At 42.2% G+C, this 18,206-nt stretch overlaps 1 protein-coding gene across 1 annotated transcript in view; it reads left to right on the top strand.

Annotated features, from left to right (window-relative positions):
* Nucleotides 1-18,206, top strand: part of pvrl2l (PVR cell adhesion molecule related 2 like) — a 352,833-nt gene that overhangs the window by 139,065 nt on the left and 195,562 nt on the right. Inside the window, exon 4 of the mRNA XM_080442924.1 lies at nucleotides 13,253-13,546. Coding sequence (XP_080299050.1) covers nucleotides 13,253-13,546 — 294 coding nt within the window. The remainder of the gene's footprint in view (nucleotides 1-13,252; nucleotides 13,547-18,206) is intronic.

Below are 18,206 nucleotides of genomic sequence, written 5' to 3' on the forward strand. Positions count from 1 at the left end.
TCTAGGAATGATGAAACACATTACAGTTTGGAAGATTATAATCGTGTGCAGCTTAGGGCCATTTTAACAGGCACTACTGCACTATACTCAGTAGCTGTTATGTTAATGTAAAAAAAAAGAAGGAATTGCTTATTTTATGCACATACGTTTTATTATGATTTTTTTCTATTGTCTGGTTGTTGTCGAATGTCTGTATTGTGGATTCTATGAACTTTTCATCCTCTCCACAACTTGAACAGGAAAACAGCTATTCAACGTAGAACAATATGCATTTTTTTCCCCAAAAAGCTCACAGTCAAAAGTGTATTTAAAGTCCCTGTCCACGTGTCCCATGGTGTGCTTTAAATCCTCCAAAAAATCCTCTCTGTTCAGTAAAGGTAGAATTATTATGTTTTTCTTTGCTCTATTTTTGCCGTCATTTAATATTCCGCATCTTATGAATTATGCATACGCTTGATCCGCCAGAATTTGGTATATAACATTCGACGAGCTTCCTCGTTGACGGGACCCACAATGGTGTCGGGTTACGGGAGAACGTTTGTTTTGTAGGACTGAACGTCCCTGCATACTTCCACGTTGACTAATGCTGCATTTATTGATGTTTTTTTCAGTGAGTGCTAGTCAGAAAAACTGATTTGAGGTAAAACTCTGTATTAATGCTCAGGAGATATGCAGAGTGCAGAGTGAACAGAATCTTCATGGGTAACCTTCAAAAATGCATTAACCGAGCAAAAAACAAAAAATTGTGGGGGAGTGGCTCTTTGTTTGAGAATTTGTTTCCGTTCTTAATAGTGTCTCATGCTTAGTTGAGTAGGAATAATTTAAGGTGACCTTACCTTTTGAGGAAACCACGATAGAGCCTCATAGGGGACATACAACAAGATAGAGCTGACAGACTCGTTTAGTTTGTTGAGTTTACAGCATCCCATGACATCTAGCCTATAACTTAACCTACTCTGAATCATCTGCGGGACTTGAAAAGCCATTATTACGCTTTGTCCTGTTTGCTGGAGATAGTGAAATATCTAAAGAATATAAATGAACATTCATATACACTCATATAAGGCGAGGCAAGTGTATTGGTACAGCACATTTCAACAAGACAGTTCAAAGTGCTTTACACAAAACATTAAGAGCATCGAGACAAAGTGAAAAAGAAACACCTCATAAAAGGACATTTGAATACGCTTAAAAGGAGTTATTAAAAAGTTAAGAGAATAGAAAATTGGAACAACCTCAAATACAGCGGATACAAATACGAGAATAAAGTTTTAGTGCAGCACAAGAAATGAATCAATAGCCTCAATAAAAGGCTGCAACAAACAGAAAAGTCTTCAGCTTTGATATGGACCAACTGAGAGTTGTAGCAGACCTGCAGTTATCTTAGAGTTTGTTCCAGATACAGTACGCGGTGCATAAAAACTGAACGCTGGCTGCTTCTGCACGTTTAGTTTAGACTCTGGGGACCGAAAGCAGACCTGTCCCAGATGGCCTGAGATGTCTGAGTGGTTGATGATGTACGTTTCCCTCCATCAATCAAAGTGTGAAACATATCAGACTTACTGACAGTGTGACTGAGTTCCTGTTGCCCTAGTCTAGTCTTCTTCTTCTGTCTTGTACTATTATGTTTTTCTCTTGTCTCTTTCATTTCTCTGTCTGCGGACTGCACCCCGGGCCAGTGTAATAACACTGCAAATCCTGAACCTATGAACCTATGTGCTTTTCCTCTTCACCAACAGAGAGTTTGGAAATTGTCATGGTTATTATTTTCCACGCATTGACAGTCGTTATCAGGCCGACGGTGATCAAAGACGTTCCCGGATAAAGGGCTTTATCTTAACCCATTAAGACCGGGAAAGAATCGGTGTCATTTTTAGATTTCTTTGGCTATTCAAAAAATAGCAGATCTACAAGCTCTAGCTTCTACAAGCTCTAGCTTGTAGATCTGCTATCTATTGAAAAATCGTGATTTTTTTTTGCAAATCTTTGAATATATATATTTTTAAATTGAACATTTGTAACTCAAATCTTTGCTTCTGGGCGGTCCCTGGAACAAAACATTTTGAGATGGGGGTCCGTGGCCAAATACATATCTAAAAATGTTTTCTAAATCCTAACGGTATGTTGCTATATCAGTGGTGCTCTAACTTTTCCATGTCAAAAATTATATGTGCTATGAGCTTGTAGATCTGCTATTTTTGAATAGCCAAAGAAATCAAAAAAATTAACACAGATGCGTTCCCGGTCTTAATGGCTTAAACACGGTGCAAAACGGTGCAAAGCGCAGAGCGGGTGTCATCGCTAGGTGCTACTTAAAGAGCGCATTATTCAGATTAAGATGTGTGCCTTCATAGGCGGTTTCACAACGCGTGCACATTGCTCTGCATTTACAGGGCGTCACTTTCAACGCATCACTCACACATTCAATATGGAAGATACAATTCCTGAGAGACTCATCATTATAATATGATGAATAGCTGATATGAATAAGATAACGTTTGAACATCTTCAGCTGGTTTGCGTTTTTCAGCACTACATTGGAGGAAAGTTTGAGAGAGAGAGACGGAGAGAGAGAGATGTTTATAAGTAAGTCAACTATTGCTGATAGAAGATTTGTTCAAAGACCACTCAACTTTGAAATGTATTCAAGGATCTCTCGTCTTTCAAGAATTCCTTGAACCCATGCCCCTCTGGTTTTCTGTTTTCTGTATCTTTGCAACGGAGCATACAGCAGTAACATTTCATCAGTTATCGATCTTGGGGCTCCAACATGTTTTCCACTGCCACTGTTTACTGAATGTTCATTCATCAGTGTGGATGCTCACTTCATTATTGAAGTTATCTTGCTTGGTGTGGATGGCTCTTAACATTATGAATTTATTATGAATTGCAGTGTAGTAGGCAGAGCAGAGCTGTACAATGTTCCGTCACGTCATGCTTTAATAGGTTATAATAAAGAGAATGCACATGCAATTATTAACTTGATGTGTCAAGATATCACTGATGTCTCTTGGACAGAAATTAGGACACATTACAGAACGGAAATCATGATTCTGAACTGCATGCCCAAATATGCACACAACGGCCAGTGAGGGTATGCGATCCATGTCTGTTTTTTTATATTTTCTGTGAGTGGCGACTTTGTTTTCCCCATTTCCTGACATCATGGTATTGCTTTTCCCATTGTGCAGCAATGATGCCAGAAGATGAGGACACGCTTCCCTCCTCCCATGACTGCTTCAGCTCAGCTTTGGTGGATTTCTGTTGCTCCTGTAGATGGTCATGCTTTCACTTCACGCACAAGCTGATGCAGTACATTTACTCAGCAAAAAAAACAGTTCCTGTCTCTTCCAACTTGCCGATTCTGTCAGTTTATTAATATTAATAAATATTAATGCGCAAGGTGCAAGTGCACTCTGGCTCTTAAAGGGAATGACAGATGACATTCTCTTATTGGTTTAATCCAACCAATTACACTCAGAACACAACCATGATTAATTAAGAGATTATATACAACCCCTTTGTGCCTTGCACCCTTACTTTGCGCTCAGATTATGTGCCGTCTAACTAGCTAAATTGGAGTTGGACAAGCCCCCCAATGTGCCATGTAATTTAGACCTTGCCCCACCTTGTGCCATAGATTGTGTTAATAGGGCCCATAGAGTAGTCACAGTGTCTCTCCATACGACTTCCTTTATTGACTACTTAACCTCTTAAACCCGCTGTGAGCTTGTAGATCGGCTATTTTCACTGAACATTCACCTAATTTTGTCAAATTGTTCACCTACAGTATTATGCCCAGAAAAGGGACACTAGCATTCAAGTGGTTAAGACTGATTGCGGGCCTGGGCCGTAGCGTGACGGTCCAGGCACCCTAGGCTGCAATGCCAGCCTGACAGCGCGTTGCGGGTTCGACTCCCGTTCCCGACGACCTGCTGCGTGTCACCCCCCCATCTCTCTCCCCATTTCCTGTCAGCCTACTTTCCCTATCCCTCTCTAAATAAAGGCATAACCCCCCCCCCCCCCCCCCCAAAAAAAGACTGACTGACTGTGAAAAAAGGAGAAAGCAGAGGCAAAGGAGGAGAGGAACATCTTGATGAGGTCATGAATGGTCAAATAAGTCTGACCTTCAGTATTAACCATACAGTAGGTGTTCAAAGTTAAGAATAACCTGTGTTTTATAACTGAACCTGTGTTAGAACTTTAACTTTTCATAATATGTTTTTAAAATGAAGTCAAGAGAGCTTATTTTCTCATTGGAAGGTCTTTGATCTCTCTTTCTTTATCTTTGGTAGTTGTTTTATTGATGAAAAGGTGGTGTCAGGGTCAGGGGATGGTTTCCATACTGTAATGATGTTCCTTCTGCAAAGGAGGTTCTCAAGGACAATGAACTAGTTCAGATTGAATTATTGCAGCAGGCAAAGGTTCAAGCTGTCAGCTTTTATTTATGTAGAGCTACACAATTATAGCTGAGATGATGTGTAATTACGATGATTGTGATGATAATGAGGATGTTTGGTGGAAACGGGTGTTTTAATCATTTAGTTACTGACTTTGTTACTCATTGCATTTATCGGTGTCATGTCTTTGGCCAAATGCTATGTAATGGCCTTTGTGATTATATTGTTTCTCTGTGAGCCTGATGGATGGGGAGATGGGTTGTGCAATGTTCTGGTTATTAACCTCTGTGTGATGGAGAGGAGAGGAGGGCAAGGTGCAAAAGCTGACCAAACAACATATCTTGATATGGTATTCAATTAACTGCCAAGATTCACGTTTACATAAACTGTGAAACAAAATCAAAAGTTTTGATTGTTTTTGAATAATTGTGCCGCCCCTAGGACAGTGTTTACCTCATTAAAACTGGGTATGCTTTGATAAAAGAAAATAATAAACTCATTGTCACTGTTGACAGTATCTGAACTATTTCGATTATAGACATGAACGCTATCTTGGTGTGTGAGTGCTTATTAAAATATCTCTAAAGCTTTATGTAATGACAATTTCCATGAAGCACTAAAATACTATTTCACGATTTTCCAAAAGTTAATACAGCGTCCCTATTCTGGGCGTGTCATAATACAATAAATACATTAGGTGAACATTTGTTGAAAATAGCCGATCAACAAGCTCACAACAGGACGCATTGTGAGCTTATAGACCGGCTATTTTCAGTGAAGAGGTTTGGTGTGGGTTAGAAAAAATAATGGGACCAAGAACAGACACATGGGGGACCCAGGAATGCAATGAAAATGAATGCTAGCAATGCTATGAAAATGGTAACCTCGAGGGCAGACTAACTCGGGTGAACTTTGAAACGCTCGCCCATAAACGTCACCTACGTTTTCAATGTTGCTCGATCTGAGTGGATATTTAGCTCGTTAGCCGTGGACACCTCTCACTTCCGAGCCAGCTGCTGTTATTGTTACGCCCACCTGTCCTCTGTTTAGCAAGCAAACAGATGCCATGGCTCCCCTTCTCTTTAACGTTAATGGCACAGAGGAGGCTTTGACTGAAATGAATTCTGTCGAATGTTAAGTGTTGTCTGCTCACTGCCTGGGGTGCATCTCACCGGAAGCGCATGAAGAGCCTGTGTGGTCAGTGGGGCTTTCTGTAAGGGTTTTTGTTAAATATAGTGTGCTTATTTTCAGATGGTTGCACTCTGAACTGAGAGCTCAAACTCATTTTTTTTAAACCATAATAACAAGGTGTTATTATGTGTGGTTGCTCTATTGTGCTTCTGGAGAAAAGCTGTTAAGTGATGAAATTAAGCGCTCAGTTTTCTTAACTCACACAAGTCTATGTTCATTTAAAGGCTTTCTATTGCATCAATGTCAGCAAAATAAATCCAAAATACTTTTTCTTCATTTTTTTTTTAAAGATTTTTTTTTTAAATTGCTTTTCTCATTAGCACAGGCCAATGTAGAGAGGAAGTTGAGCAGGGTGTGAAAGACATGCAACACAGGTCTCAAGCTGGAATCAAGCCGGGGATGTTGCGATGGACCCACTATCTCAGTGGTTCCCAAACCTTTTAACTCGTGACCCAAAAGAGAAATTTCCCGGGTCACCCAAACTAGTGAAAATAGCAGATCTACAATCTGCAAGCTCACAATGCGTCGCAATTGATTTTTGGGGGGAGGGAGGGGGGGTTGAAAATATTTTGAAATAATAATAATAAAAAACTAAATGTAGGAAATTTTACTCGCGACCCATAAAACTTTGTCCACGACCCACAAATGGGTCCCATCCCACTGTTTGGGAAACAGTGCACTATTCGGTCCGCTACTGGTGCAACCTAACTAGATTTGTGTTTGCAGGTGTTTGTACCTAATTTGGTATCACCGCTCCACTGCTTTTGGTCTGGGGACTTAATTCCCACAGTCCCACTATAAAAATGTATATGCTCCCATTACGCTAAGCCACTGTGGAATCGCTGTGCACTGAGCACAAAGCTAAACTTAGAGAATAACAAATGATGAACAACAATTACAAAGAATTCATTATGAAGTCCCAGTTGCGGTGGTTATTATTATAGTCCAAGGAAATGGAAAGTGTTTTTTAAATTGCTTTCATGTCTCTCCCTCTTGGGCCTTTAATATTTCTTTTTTATCCTCCTTTAATTTCAAACTCAAATTAAACCTTCACAGGACTAGGAAGAAGAAAAAACAATAGCAAAAGAAAATCCAAGAACACACAGGAGATGCAGAATTTGGCCGTCTCATAAAGGAAAAACATGGGCAGATACTTTTGGCTGGCTAGCAGATGGGTGTTAGGCAGAGCCCGCAAAACTACTTTTGCTGGCACAGAGCAAAGTTCGACTGGGAAATACCTATAGGAAAGCTCATGTACAGGCTTTCGTCTGTGGCTACTGCAGTGCCAAGCTATGCCAAGCCAAAGCTTACTGGGATAGACGCATTGTAGCCAGGTGTACTGTATATATAAATGTGCGTGGCTTTTGGAAAGAGTACAATAAAACGGCTCATGGCAGAGAAAACATATTGTTTTACCCTATTGGATATAGAATCACATGGAGCCAATCACATTACATCTTATTGGATCCAGAACCGCTGCAGAGCCAATCGTATTACTTTTTTTATTGGATACAGAACCAGCAAGAATCCCAAACATATCACAACTTAAGTGTGAATGCATAATCCTGACAGCCAACGGTATTACACCTTATTGGATCCCACACTAGTGTCGGCCAATCTCATTATCGCTTATTGGACTGTGACTAAAGATTCACTCACTTGGCAGTGAATGATATCACAACCTCTTGGATTGGGACCACACAAAATTACTGGTAACCAATTGTATTGCACCGTATTTGATACAGTGTAAACACGCGGCCCGCAGTGCAGGAATGTGATACCGTTGTTTGATGTCCGCTGCTCGTAATGATCCGTCCTCTCGCCACTCCGAATGTTTAATTTGGGTCTAATGGAGAGGCGCAGCGGTATCCTACAGGGCAGCGCATCAGGTTACTGGTCTGAACCGCAGGATCAACTGGGAGAATATACCCTGGGAAAGAAAAACCAATAACACTGTCCCCTACATGTGCCCTTGAGCAAGGCACATGACCTCCCAACGGTTTCAGCGGAGCTGCTCAGCGGTCGGCAATTAGACTGCGGTTAAATTTGGCAGCAGCCAGGTGTGATCGTGTGTAGGCGGTATGACTGCAGGGTGTCGAGTGTGGGTGTTGAGAAAATATGGCCTGAATAAATAACGTGGAAATAGTCATTTACGTAATCCTGGCTGTGGATAGTGCTCAGTATTATCAAGGCTCTAACTAACACATGGATACTCAATGTGTTTTTGTTTTGAAAAATTAAAAACACACACTCATTAAACGAAATACCGCCATGCCTCCCCTCCAGAATTCTTGGCACGCTTGTTTACCATACCAGCGTGGTCTGGCATGTTTAACCCATTTACAATGACTCGTGGTTTACTTTGCATCACTGTGGACCAGTGGTTTGTTTGATTTTCGTGCATGAATTATTTTTTGTCAAAGCTTTTTTACTGATGCATTATAATGCATGTGAAAGTTTACAATATATGGCTTAAGCTGTGAATAGAAAGTTACTGATGCATTATAATGCATTTTTTATAATATATGGCTTAAGCTGTGACTAGGAAATTGCATGTACGTATCAAATGCCAGTATGATCTTTTAAGACACAAGTAAAGCTTAATATCAACAACACAAGTTGACGCTCTACCTAACTGCACTCTTGTTAGGGCACACGTGCCAACAATTCTGGAAGGACACGCTGCACAGTAAACCCTAAGGGTAACTTAATACGCAAATAACTAACTATGCCCTGCTGTGCAACCATCTGTCTCTGTGAATTGAACCACATCTTTTCTATTCTTCCTATTATTGTCTTGGCAGTAACGGATGTGATGAGGTTAAAAGAAAGAATTGCTTCTTGCAGTATGGCGCCCTTGGGGGAATGGATAAACCAAATGGGAGAGATGCCATGAAGGGCAGAAAGGGTCTCGTACACTCGTGCGACCTTTGTTTCTATTTTTCATTGTTTTTCATTATTTGTAAAGTGGACAGAACGTCTGAGCTAAGCCTGAGCAGGGATTAGAAGGCCAGCCAGTGTGTTTACTCTCAACACTGTAAAATCAATATACATGCACACCAGGGAGTGGAGACGAATGGGGCTTTGATTGGATTGATAAAAAACAAAAAAATCTATCTTATCTGTCTGTCTGTCTGTCTGTCTGTCGCTCTCCGAATTCACCGGACAAACGAGCAAGCGCATGGACGCCGCTTTAATTTCGCTCCTGTGTTTTAATGCACGTAACAGGTCTGTCTTACTCCTGCTCATGCATCCTTCTCACCTTTTTTCACCCCAGTGCATATATAAATCTCTCTCACTCTCTACATGCGTACATACATCCCTGTTTGACTCTGAGGAAGATGAAAGTCAAAACGCCAGTCACCCCTGCAAAACAATAAAACACGTGCAGACCAGTCGAGTGCTCCAGTATATTTTTTTTGGGTAGTCTCTCTTGAAGTGCCCAGGTATTATTATTTTCTCACATACATGCATACATGCATGCATGCATACATACAGGTGCATACAAACAAACAAACAAACAAATGATTAGAATTAAAGGACCCGGAACAAGAAAACAGACTAGACAACCAAGGTTGGAACTTAAAACCAGCAGCACACAAACACTGGTAACTCTTGGACTCTGGCAGGCAGCCCTCTACTTGCTTTGGCAGCTAACCAGCCATCACTGGGGGGTCCCCTGTGACTTCAAATGACTTTGAACTAACTCACTTTTGGCATCTCTGGCCTGATGACAGTTAAGTGAGATTAATGATGTTAACCTATAGCATTATTTGAACAAATATGTATTATGTATATTCGGCTATGAAATCTGGTCAAAACCAGGTACCGGTATACACAACGGCAAGACTATATAATAGCTTATTTTGTGACACTAAGTGTGTGTGTGTGTGTCTGTGTCTTTTTCTTTTTGCAGTGCACTGTGTTAGTGGGGTATGGGTACTGGACCCATATGGAGCTCCATTTTTGGGACGTCTACCCCTTCAGAGCCTTATGCCATAAAACGATGTCTCCATGTCTCCATATTTGGACAAAAGCTGCATATTTGGGAACATTTTGGGAGAGGCATACATTCTTGGGACATACGCAGACTCCATATTTGGACAAAGTTGGGGGGGACATACACCCTAGCGTCCCTATTCTGGGCATGTCATATTAGACGAACATTCAGTGGAAATAGTCAAATTTTCTACGGAAATAGCCAATCTACAATCTCCCTTGCTACTTTTTTAATGTTTTATTGCTACCCTTGCTGTACCTGTATGTTGCAGTACTTATCTTACCCTGTATCTGTACCTTAACTGCGGTGCTGGCTCTGGTGACTGCATTTCCCACACAGTATCAAAAAAGGTCAATCTATCTGTCTAGATCGGCCATTTTTGGCAAAGGTATTTGTTGTAGTGGGGAAAAAGGAGGGGGCCCACCGGCCCAGTATAGACCCTTAGGGGACCCCGGTCAACAAAGTAAGTTTTAAGTGATTAAGACTTAACGTTATTATCTAGCTTAAATGATGCGAAGCCTGCGGATCTAGTGCAGGCAGACAATTCAAAGCAGGTGATCATCAGTCACATGCACACTTCTGGGGCGGGATATTTAAACCTCCCTGCTTACTGCTCATTCTGTGTGCTGCTGCTGCTCTGCTGTCTTGCTGTGCTGCTGCTTTTGATTGATTGATTGAAAATGTTGTCAGGCAAAAGAATGTAAAACAACACAGTTACATTTATAATACTTTTGTCTAAAAGGTCCGACCAAAAAAGTCCTTGCGGACTTGTTTCCGTTGGGGTCCTTGAATTAATTTCATAGACATATATAGTAGCAACCAAACAGTTCAAAAATCAACATACAAATACAGAGAAAAAATACCACTATGTACAAAAAAGCATGAAAAATTACAAATGTATACAAAAAAGGGGAGGGGGGGGGGGTTGTCTGTCTACAGGGAAACTGGTACTAGCTCCTCTTTTGGCCTCCAGATAGATGAGTTTTTAGGGCTGTTTTGAATGGGCCCAGCGAACTACATTTTTTGAGTGATGGGGTTAGACTATTCCATACCTTGGTGGCTGTGCTGTAGAAGGAGAATTTGCCCATGTTTGTTTTATGGGTGGGTGGTCTGCTGCTCTGTGCTTTGCTCTATGATGGGTTTTTTTGCGCTCCCAGCATCTAACTGTGGGCTCTGTTTATAAGATTCCCTTAGGGGGTCTTAATATTTAATTCCCTGTAATATCTATTTGGCAGATCGATTATTCATTATAATATTGCTATAATATGCTTCCAGGGAATCAATGACCTGAGGCAGACCTTGATATCAAATTATGCTTGGATATTTATTTAGATATTTATGCTCAATAAATATATTTATGCTCAAGAAATATATTTATTCAGGCCCAGAGTTGTATGACCGAAATATATTTATGCTCAATAAATATATTTATTTCAATCCAAGAGACTCCTAAAGTTACCTGCTTAGTTGCCATGATGAACTGCTGCATTGCTGCTAGCTGGGGGCGGGGGGGGGGGGGGGTGGGTGCTGGCGACTGTTAGGAAAAAAACTGAATCTATAATTTAGGGAGCTTTGTTACCTTCTTCTACTGTCCTCTTCTCTCTTGTCTTTTCTTAGTGTCGCTTTTATGTTTGTGCTCAGCTTGTCAGTCTTGATGTCGAGATTTTGCGATTTAACTAGCTATATTTCATTGTCTCTTCACAGGGTTAAATACAGATTTGACATTAAGACAGCATATTACATACTGTACATATTACCCAACAATCACCATATCTGTATATGACAAAGATACCAAAGAAAATCACAAATGATTCATTTAATTGATTAGTTGACAATCGTGGCAATGTGAATCACTCGTAAGGGCCGCTCTCTAATTGCGCCCCACTTCATGGACAACCAGCGCAAAGCACACACGTATATTCATATGCAATTTGCCTGCATTGCATGATTATGGTGGGGGGAATAATTTGTGTGATCTTATTGAGCCCAGTGAGAGGATAATGGCATTGGCTTCCAGACTTTTCCTTCTGAAGTTTTTTACCCATTAAAACCGTGTCATTTTAGATTTTCGCGTTGGCTATTCAAAAATTAGCTTGTACGTCATGGCATTTTGTAGAATCGGCCTCGGGTCTTAATGGGTTAAACTGAATTGGAAAACATCAGCCTAGGCTTTCGTGCCCCTTTTAAGTACACATTTTAGTTGGCTGTTGAGACATCTGAGTTGAATTTGAGTTTAACCGCTTTAAAAATCTTTGTTCATTCCCCAGTGCCTTGACTTATTTGTTTCTTAATAGGGAGCAATAATGTCTCACTGTTTAACTCAGTATTATTCCCATTTTAATGGCTTTAAGAATGAGCTGATTCTTGGCAAGGGAAACAAAAGTTCAGCTGTGAGAACATCAGGTTAGCATAATTGTTTCTGTTGCAAGCAGGGCACGCTAAGTTCTGCAGATCTCTGGTCCCGTGTCAGCACTTTATTTGGTAATTTTCGGTTTCGGTTTTAAATGGCCTTGCACTCTGTAGCGCGGAGGGTCAGGTTTGGTTGAGAGACCGTGATGTCCCTCGCGTTCTGTTTGCTGAAAATATTCAAGTCACAATATGAACAAAAGTCCTCCTTCGCTTCCAAGTTCCTCATTAATCTCCCCCTGCTATACTTATGCACCCAGGATTTAATCTCACCTTGCTACTTATATGCACCCAGGATTTAGGCTTTTTCTAAAGTGTCTTGACTCCATATCACCCAAGCGTGGCTTCAAGTAACTCAGGTGCACAAAGCTATTATTCAAATGTTTCTGCCACAGCCACTACAGCGGCATGGGTATTACCGGGGAGAGTTGGGGGGGGGTCTGTTTATTCGACTGTGCAACCGAGGCACCCGCCGTGCGCTCTAATTGCTCTCTGCTCAGAATCCCCGGGACCCGTGTGACGAGAAGCGGCAGCCGGCTCAATTTGATGCGGTGTCACGGAACACATCAGGCCCCCGATACAACCCACCTTGTTAGAGCTCCCAAATCGATCCAACCCCTCCGCTCTGCTTAGCTCTGCTGTCTTCTCTTCTCTTCTCTTCTCTTCTCTTCTCTTCTCTTCTCTTCTCTTCTCTTCTCTTCTCTTCTCTTCTCTTCTCTTCTCTTCTCCTCTCCTACTCTTTTCTCTTCTGCCCTCCACTTCTCCCCTTGCCAACTGAGTTCTCTCTCCTGTCTTTACAGTTACTCTTTCATTTAATCTCCCCCCCCCTCCCACACCCTCATCCCCCCATCCCCCGTCTCTCAGATTCTCCCTCCTGGTCCAGAGACACACCATGCATTTCCTCCCCGCTGTGTTTCATTATAGGCGCGGTAGGATGCCAGGTGTATATGCACAACAAATTGATTGGACTTCCTCCCTCCTCCCTGCTCGCCCTTGTCCTTCTATACTCATCTGCTTACACCCCCCTCCCACCCCCACCCCCACCAACCTCAACCCCAACCTCTCCTCTCTAGCGTCTCTCTCCACTCACCTCTGTTATCGACTCCTCTGATATTCTATATGTCTGCTAATGTATTTTTTCTGTGTAATAACCTCTCTCCCTCTGCCCCCCCCCACCTTTTTCTTTTATCACTCCTCTCCTATCCCTGTCTGGGTCTCTCCCCCACCCTCTCCCTCTCTGCTCTCCTCTCCACAGCCAAGCCCAAGAACTCTGCTGTCGCTGTGACTGTGCAGGCGGGCGCCAAGCCCGTGGTGGTGGCCCGGTGCGAGGCGGTCGGGGGCAAGCCGCCGGCCTCCATCCGGTGGGAGGGGTCCGCCGGAGGCAACCACTCCACGCGCAGCGAGCCCGCGGCCGACGGCACGGTGACGGTCCGCAGCGAGTACCGTTTGGCTCCGACGCCCGCCGACCACGGCCGCGAAGTCTCCTGCACGGTCAGCCAGAAGACCCAGGACCGACCATGGGTGTTCCCGGTCAAGCTCTCCGTAGAGTGTAAGGGGAATGTGCAAGCACACGCACACATTCACGCGAGCACTCACTTTCCCATTGCTAGTCTAAAGCAGATAGATATGCATACAGTGTTACCAGTAACGTTAACAAGTTACCCAATAATATTACTTTTACTGGAGTTACTGGTCATGTGAATTCAAAGAGCGTCATTGTCTCCGCCAGGCCGAAGGCGTGGCCGAGAGTATGTTTTGCACCCTGTCCTTCCGTCCGTCCGTCCGTCAGTGTGTGTCTGTTTTTCCGTCCGTCTGTCTGTTAACAGTTAATCTTCGGGACAGTTAGCCCGATCTACGTGAAACTGTGCACACACACTCCCTGGATGCCAGAGCAGAACCTCTGCCTCAAATGTTTCAGATTTGCCTGTTATAGCGCCACCAGGAGGCCGATTTTTGCAAAACATTTAGATTTTTTAAAAACATCACACTAATCGGTACACAGTTTCTCTATAGTCATGTGATCAAGAAAGATCAGTCAGATTTGTCATATTCCATCCTGATTGGCTAAGATTGGCCTCCCACGTTTGAAGGAGTGGTCAATTTTTAACAAAATGCCTCAAATCATAAATGCAGCGTCCGATTTCCGTGAAACTTATGAAGGCGGATCTGTCCTATTTTTCATATTCCATCCTGATTGGCGAATTCCGAACATCGCTGGCTCACAAAAACTACCTGACCTGGCGGAGACTTGTGCGCCGAGGAGCACTTTTTCTAGTTTTTTTTATGTTTTATTTAGATATAGTACAGTGTAGAAGCAAGAAACCTATGGCAGAGAGAGAGGGAGACATGCGAGACATGACGGGGTGCCTTGGGACAGGCACCCCTGCCTGTCCCAATCTTTAGTCATCAATAGTATGTTACTGCCTGTGCAGTTTGTGAATGATCACAAACTGTGGTTAAATAGTGGTATAGTGGTTACATCCCACTATATACAGTGGTGTTTCTCTATTCAGAGAACAGTGGAAGTATATAGGGAGAAAGGGTGTTGATGTATTAGTTTATGCCAGTTTAGTATATTCGAGTGCACATTTTCATCATTTCGTCATTAGACTTCCTTTCATTATCAACTGCAGTCAAGTGAGGCATGGTTTGTGAACCCATGGCTGTTGGTGTTTAGTCTATTGGTGTAATTATGGCAGTCTGATATGGTTGGCTGGTTTCAGTCTCGATTAATTCCCAACTTTGGCCGTTCATTGCTTTTCAGGACATCCAGTTGTGTCCTCATATTACATTATTATTAAACCGTTTTATGTAATATTTGCTAGCCATTCATTCATTGAATCATCAGTCAGAGAGCACCAGTCAACAAAAGTTTTTTGATTAATGGAGTTCTGTACAGTTGAAGAAGCAAGTCTGGGACGGCTACTGGGCCCATGGGTTTCCCAGAAGCGTTGTTGTCTAATGTTAGTGACAAGTTCCACGGTCCCTGAAAACGGTCGCTCAGATAAGCATTCTCAAAAACCTTCATGAAGTTGTGTGATCATCATCATACAGACCTGTCATTAGAAGGATCGCTCCTTCTTAGATCTACTTGACTGCACACTCGTAGTCACATCATTCAGTAGGTCGTCAATTTGACCTTAACAGTGGCATATTTTTTCAGGCTGCAGGCAGCCAGCATTATTATACAAACATTTATATTTTGTTCCTTATTCAGCAGCCTCGAGGTTGCTCATCCATACTATCCATTATCCACGGCAGTTTGACAATGTCCTAGCAGTGCTAAAAAAATAAATAAAACACTTTTCTCAATACGTTGTTGACAAATGCAATGGATTCAGCAAGTCTGTGTGCATAATGGCAAAATGGCATAATAACCTTGGGGGTGATTATAAGTTGCAATTTATTAAAATTGTTACCGTGAAAAAAAACTTGCTATGTTACAGGAGAACAGCTTACGGTGCCCTGAAAAGAAATCTATTTCGGCTGACAAGACACAGATTCATAAATTGCAGATTACTCGAGCGCAGCCCGTAACACTGTCCTGTATTTTACGGCGGAACCATTAATAATACTGCGCGTCGTTTGGTAGCCGCACCAAGTTATTGCCTTTTGATTGCTTGTTTGTGATCAATAATCAGAAACTAATTATTGTTTGAATTGCCCTTTCAAGGTTATTCAATTTTTACTTCTAATAGTCATTCAGTCCCGTTTAATTCAGTGGCATTCAGTGAGATGTTTTCTAAATTATATAAGCAGCACAGAATAATAAATAAACATTCCTTTTCAGAGCAGAGACTTAGCCTAAATTTTAATTAGCTGTGAGAGGCTGGTATGGGACCTGAATATTGGATAGGGGGGCCATTGCCCCAGAAAAGGTTGAGAGCCAGTGCTATACAGGCTGGCTGCTGGTGTGCATGTCAACTGGTGTGCTGACGGTCCATGCCTAATTTGGCCTAATGGAATTGATCATATAAATACTTCACCTATAAATACTAAAGTGCTTCACTTTTACTTTCACTTCACCAGAATGTACAGGCTTTCATGGCTGGAGTTACGGTGCTTTTGTTTCATGACAGCATGCACACTTTTAATGCATACAATGTAGGCTAATCATCCTGTCTCCCTGCTCTTCTATTGAGACATTTAGATTGTGTCAAAGGTCATGTCTCACCTAGACACTTTTCCCTGATGGTCAAGATTCCATTTATCCCCTGAGCAAGCAGGCAGGCTCTATTAGCTCAATGGTAAAAAATGTCAGCGCTTGCGCAGGAAACCAGGTTCAAATCTGGGGTACAAATCAAGTGCATGGATGTGGACAAATAAACAAACTAAAAGGCTCAAACCCAGAGCACTAACACCTTTCCCTATCATGTTCACCCACCCTCACACTGTAAATGATCCATTAGATCCATTTGTATATCACACAAGGTTAGGATATTTCTGGGATCCAAAATCGCCCGAGGAGACGCACTCCAGTATGAAAGGCACCATTAGTTCTAGAGTTAGAAGATCTTTCTAGTTTGGCACTTTTTACCATGTAGCAGCCGAGGGCATCAGCTGTGGCAAATTCAGAGTAGTCTGGAAGGCAGGGAGTCCAAAAAACGATCTTCCACCTCGTGTGCATACAGTACATTATGTAGCTTCCTTGTCTGATTGTATAGACGTTTATGAGAAAATGGCCCTATATTTTCTCACCTAGAATGTTTTAAATCGTGGTCCCATTTAGAGGAAGATATAGGTTATTTTTGGTGGAGCCAAAGTGTTCTGAAGAAAACGTATGTTCCGTTAATTTAGTTTCCAGCCACTATCACATGTATTTCTAAACGGGGTGACCTGAAAGCCGTGTGGCGAGAGCACATACTGTACCACATCGGCTCTAGTGCCTGACAGCTAGTCCCTGTTTTGATTCCCGGCCGGCCGGACCATTTGCTGCATGTGTCAGTCCCCTACTCTCACTCTCTCTCTTTCTGTGTTTCATGTCTCTCTTCACTGTACCTACTAACTAAAGGCTCAGGAAAGCACCAAAACATTACAAAAAAATTGCTCAAAAGAAAATGCTTCTTGCATTTCTTGAACATATTGATTACCTTGCAAAAAAGCAAATTGTCCACTTTGTAGACTGTGATCAACAAATTCAGTCACAGACATCCTTTTACAGCAGTGGTTCTCAACAGTGGTGTGTTCGGAGGGATACGATAATCATTCCCTGCACGACATGCGCGTGGTCGTTGAGATACGCTAGCGCGTTTTCAATGAATGAAATGGTTAGTAGAGGGCTACGCTTTGCTACGAAATGTTTCTGCAGGTCACACTACGTATATAGCGTAACACGGTAGAACACACCACTGGTTCTCAGCCCTTTCAGGCCCCAAAATAATCATATTTCAACTGGGGACCCCCCACCCTGACAAGAACTTAGGACACGTTTGCACGGTAACGATCGCAACAGAAAACGACAAAGTGCCGTTGTGCTCGCCTCTCACTTTCTATTCTGCATTTACACGGAGACACGTTTACACACTTGTTTGTTTTTTCTGAGACAGATAGACCAGTCACGCATGCGTTGAACCACTTCCGTTCTACTTCTACTTTTGCTCGTACAGTTCCCATTCTCGCCCCCCTGCCCACTGGCGGCCCCGACAGTCCTGCAAGCGTCCCTCTTTTTGCTCTTACAGTTACCGATCTCTTTGCAGTTTCCCCCGTATTGCCTGTTTTTGGAGACACGAGGCGGAGTGTTTTCAAAGATTTCCACTCTGGAAGGGGTTTTGACTTTGTTGCGGTTTCAACCCCCGAAAATGCCATTGCCGTCTAAACGGAAGGCACATCTGATATTTTATTTTGCCGGTTTCTCTAGAGACCGCTGTCGTCTAAGCGGGGCCTTAGTTTCTATATAAAACACCACAGCAGTCTCTCACGTTGTTTTATTATTCATTATGACAGTAATGGCTAAATTAAAACATGTACAATACATTTACAAATTACAATAAACATCTACCAGGGCAGCAGGTGAATGCTGTTGTCTAATTACTGTAGACAATAGACATGAATGTTTAATTAAAGAAAACAATGACCTTCTAGAAATGTCAATGCAGGCAATGTAACCATTGTAAACATAATGACATTACTTCGTTCATGACTAGTGTGTGCGTATTATCAGCACATGTGGCATGGGCCTGTACACAATATGTGCTTGCTTTATTAGTATA

This window comes from Gymnoscopelus braueri (assembly GCF_963280865.1).
Source record: "Gymnoscopelus braueri genome assembly, chromosome: 11".
NCBI classification, from domain to species: Eukaryota; Metazoa; Chordata; class Actinopteri; order Myctophiformes; family Myctophidae; genus Gymnoscopelus; species Gymnoscopelus braueri.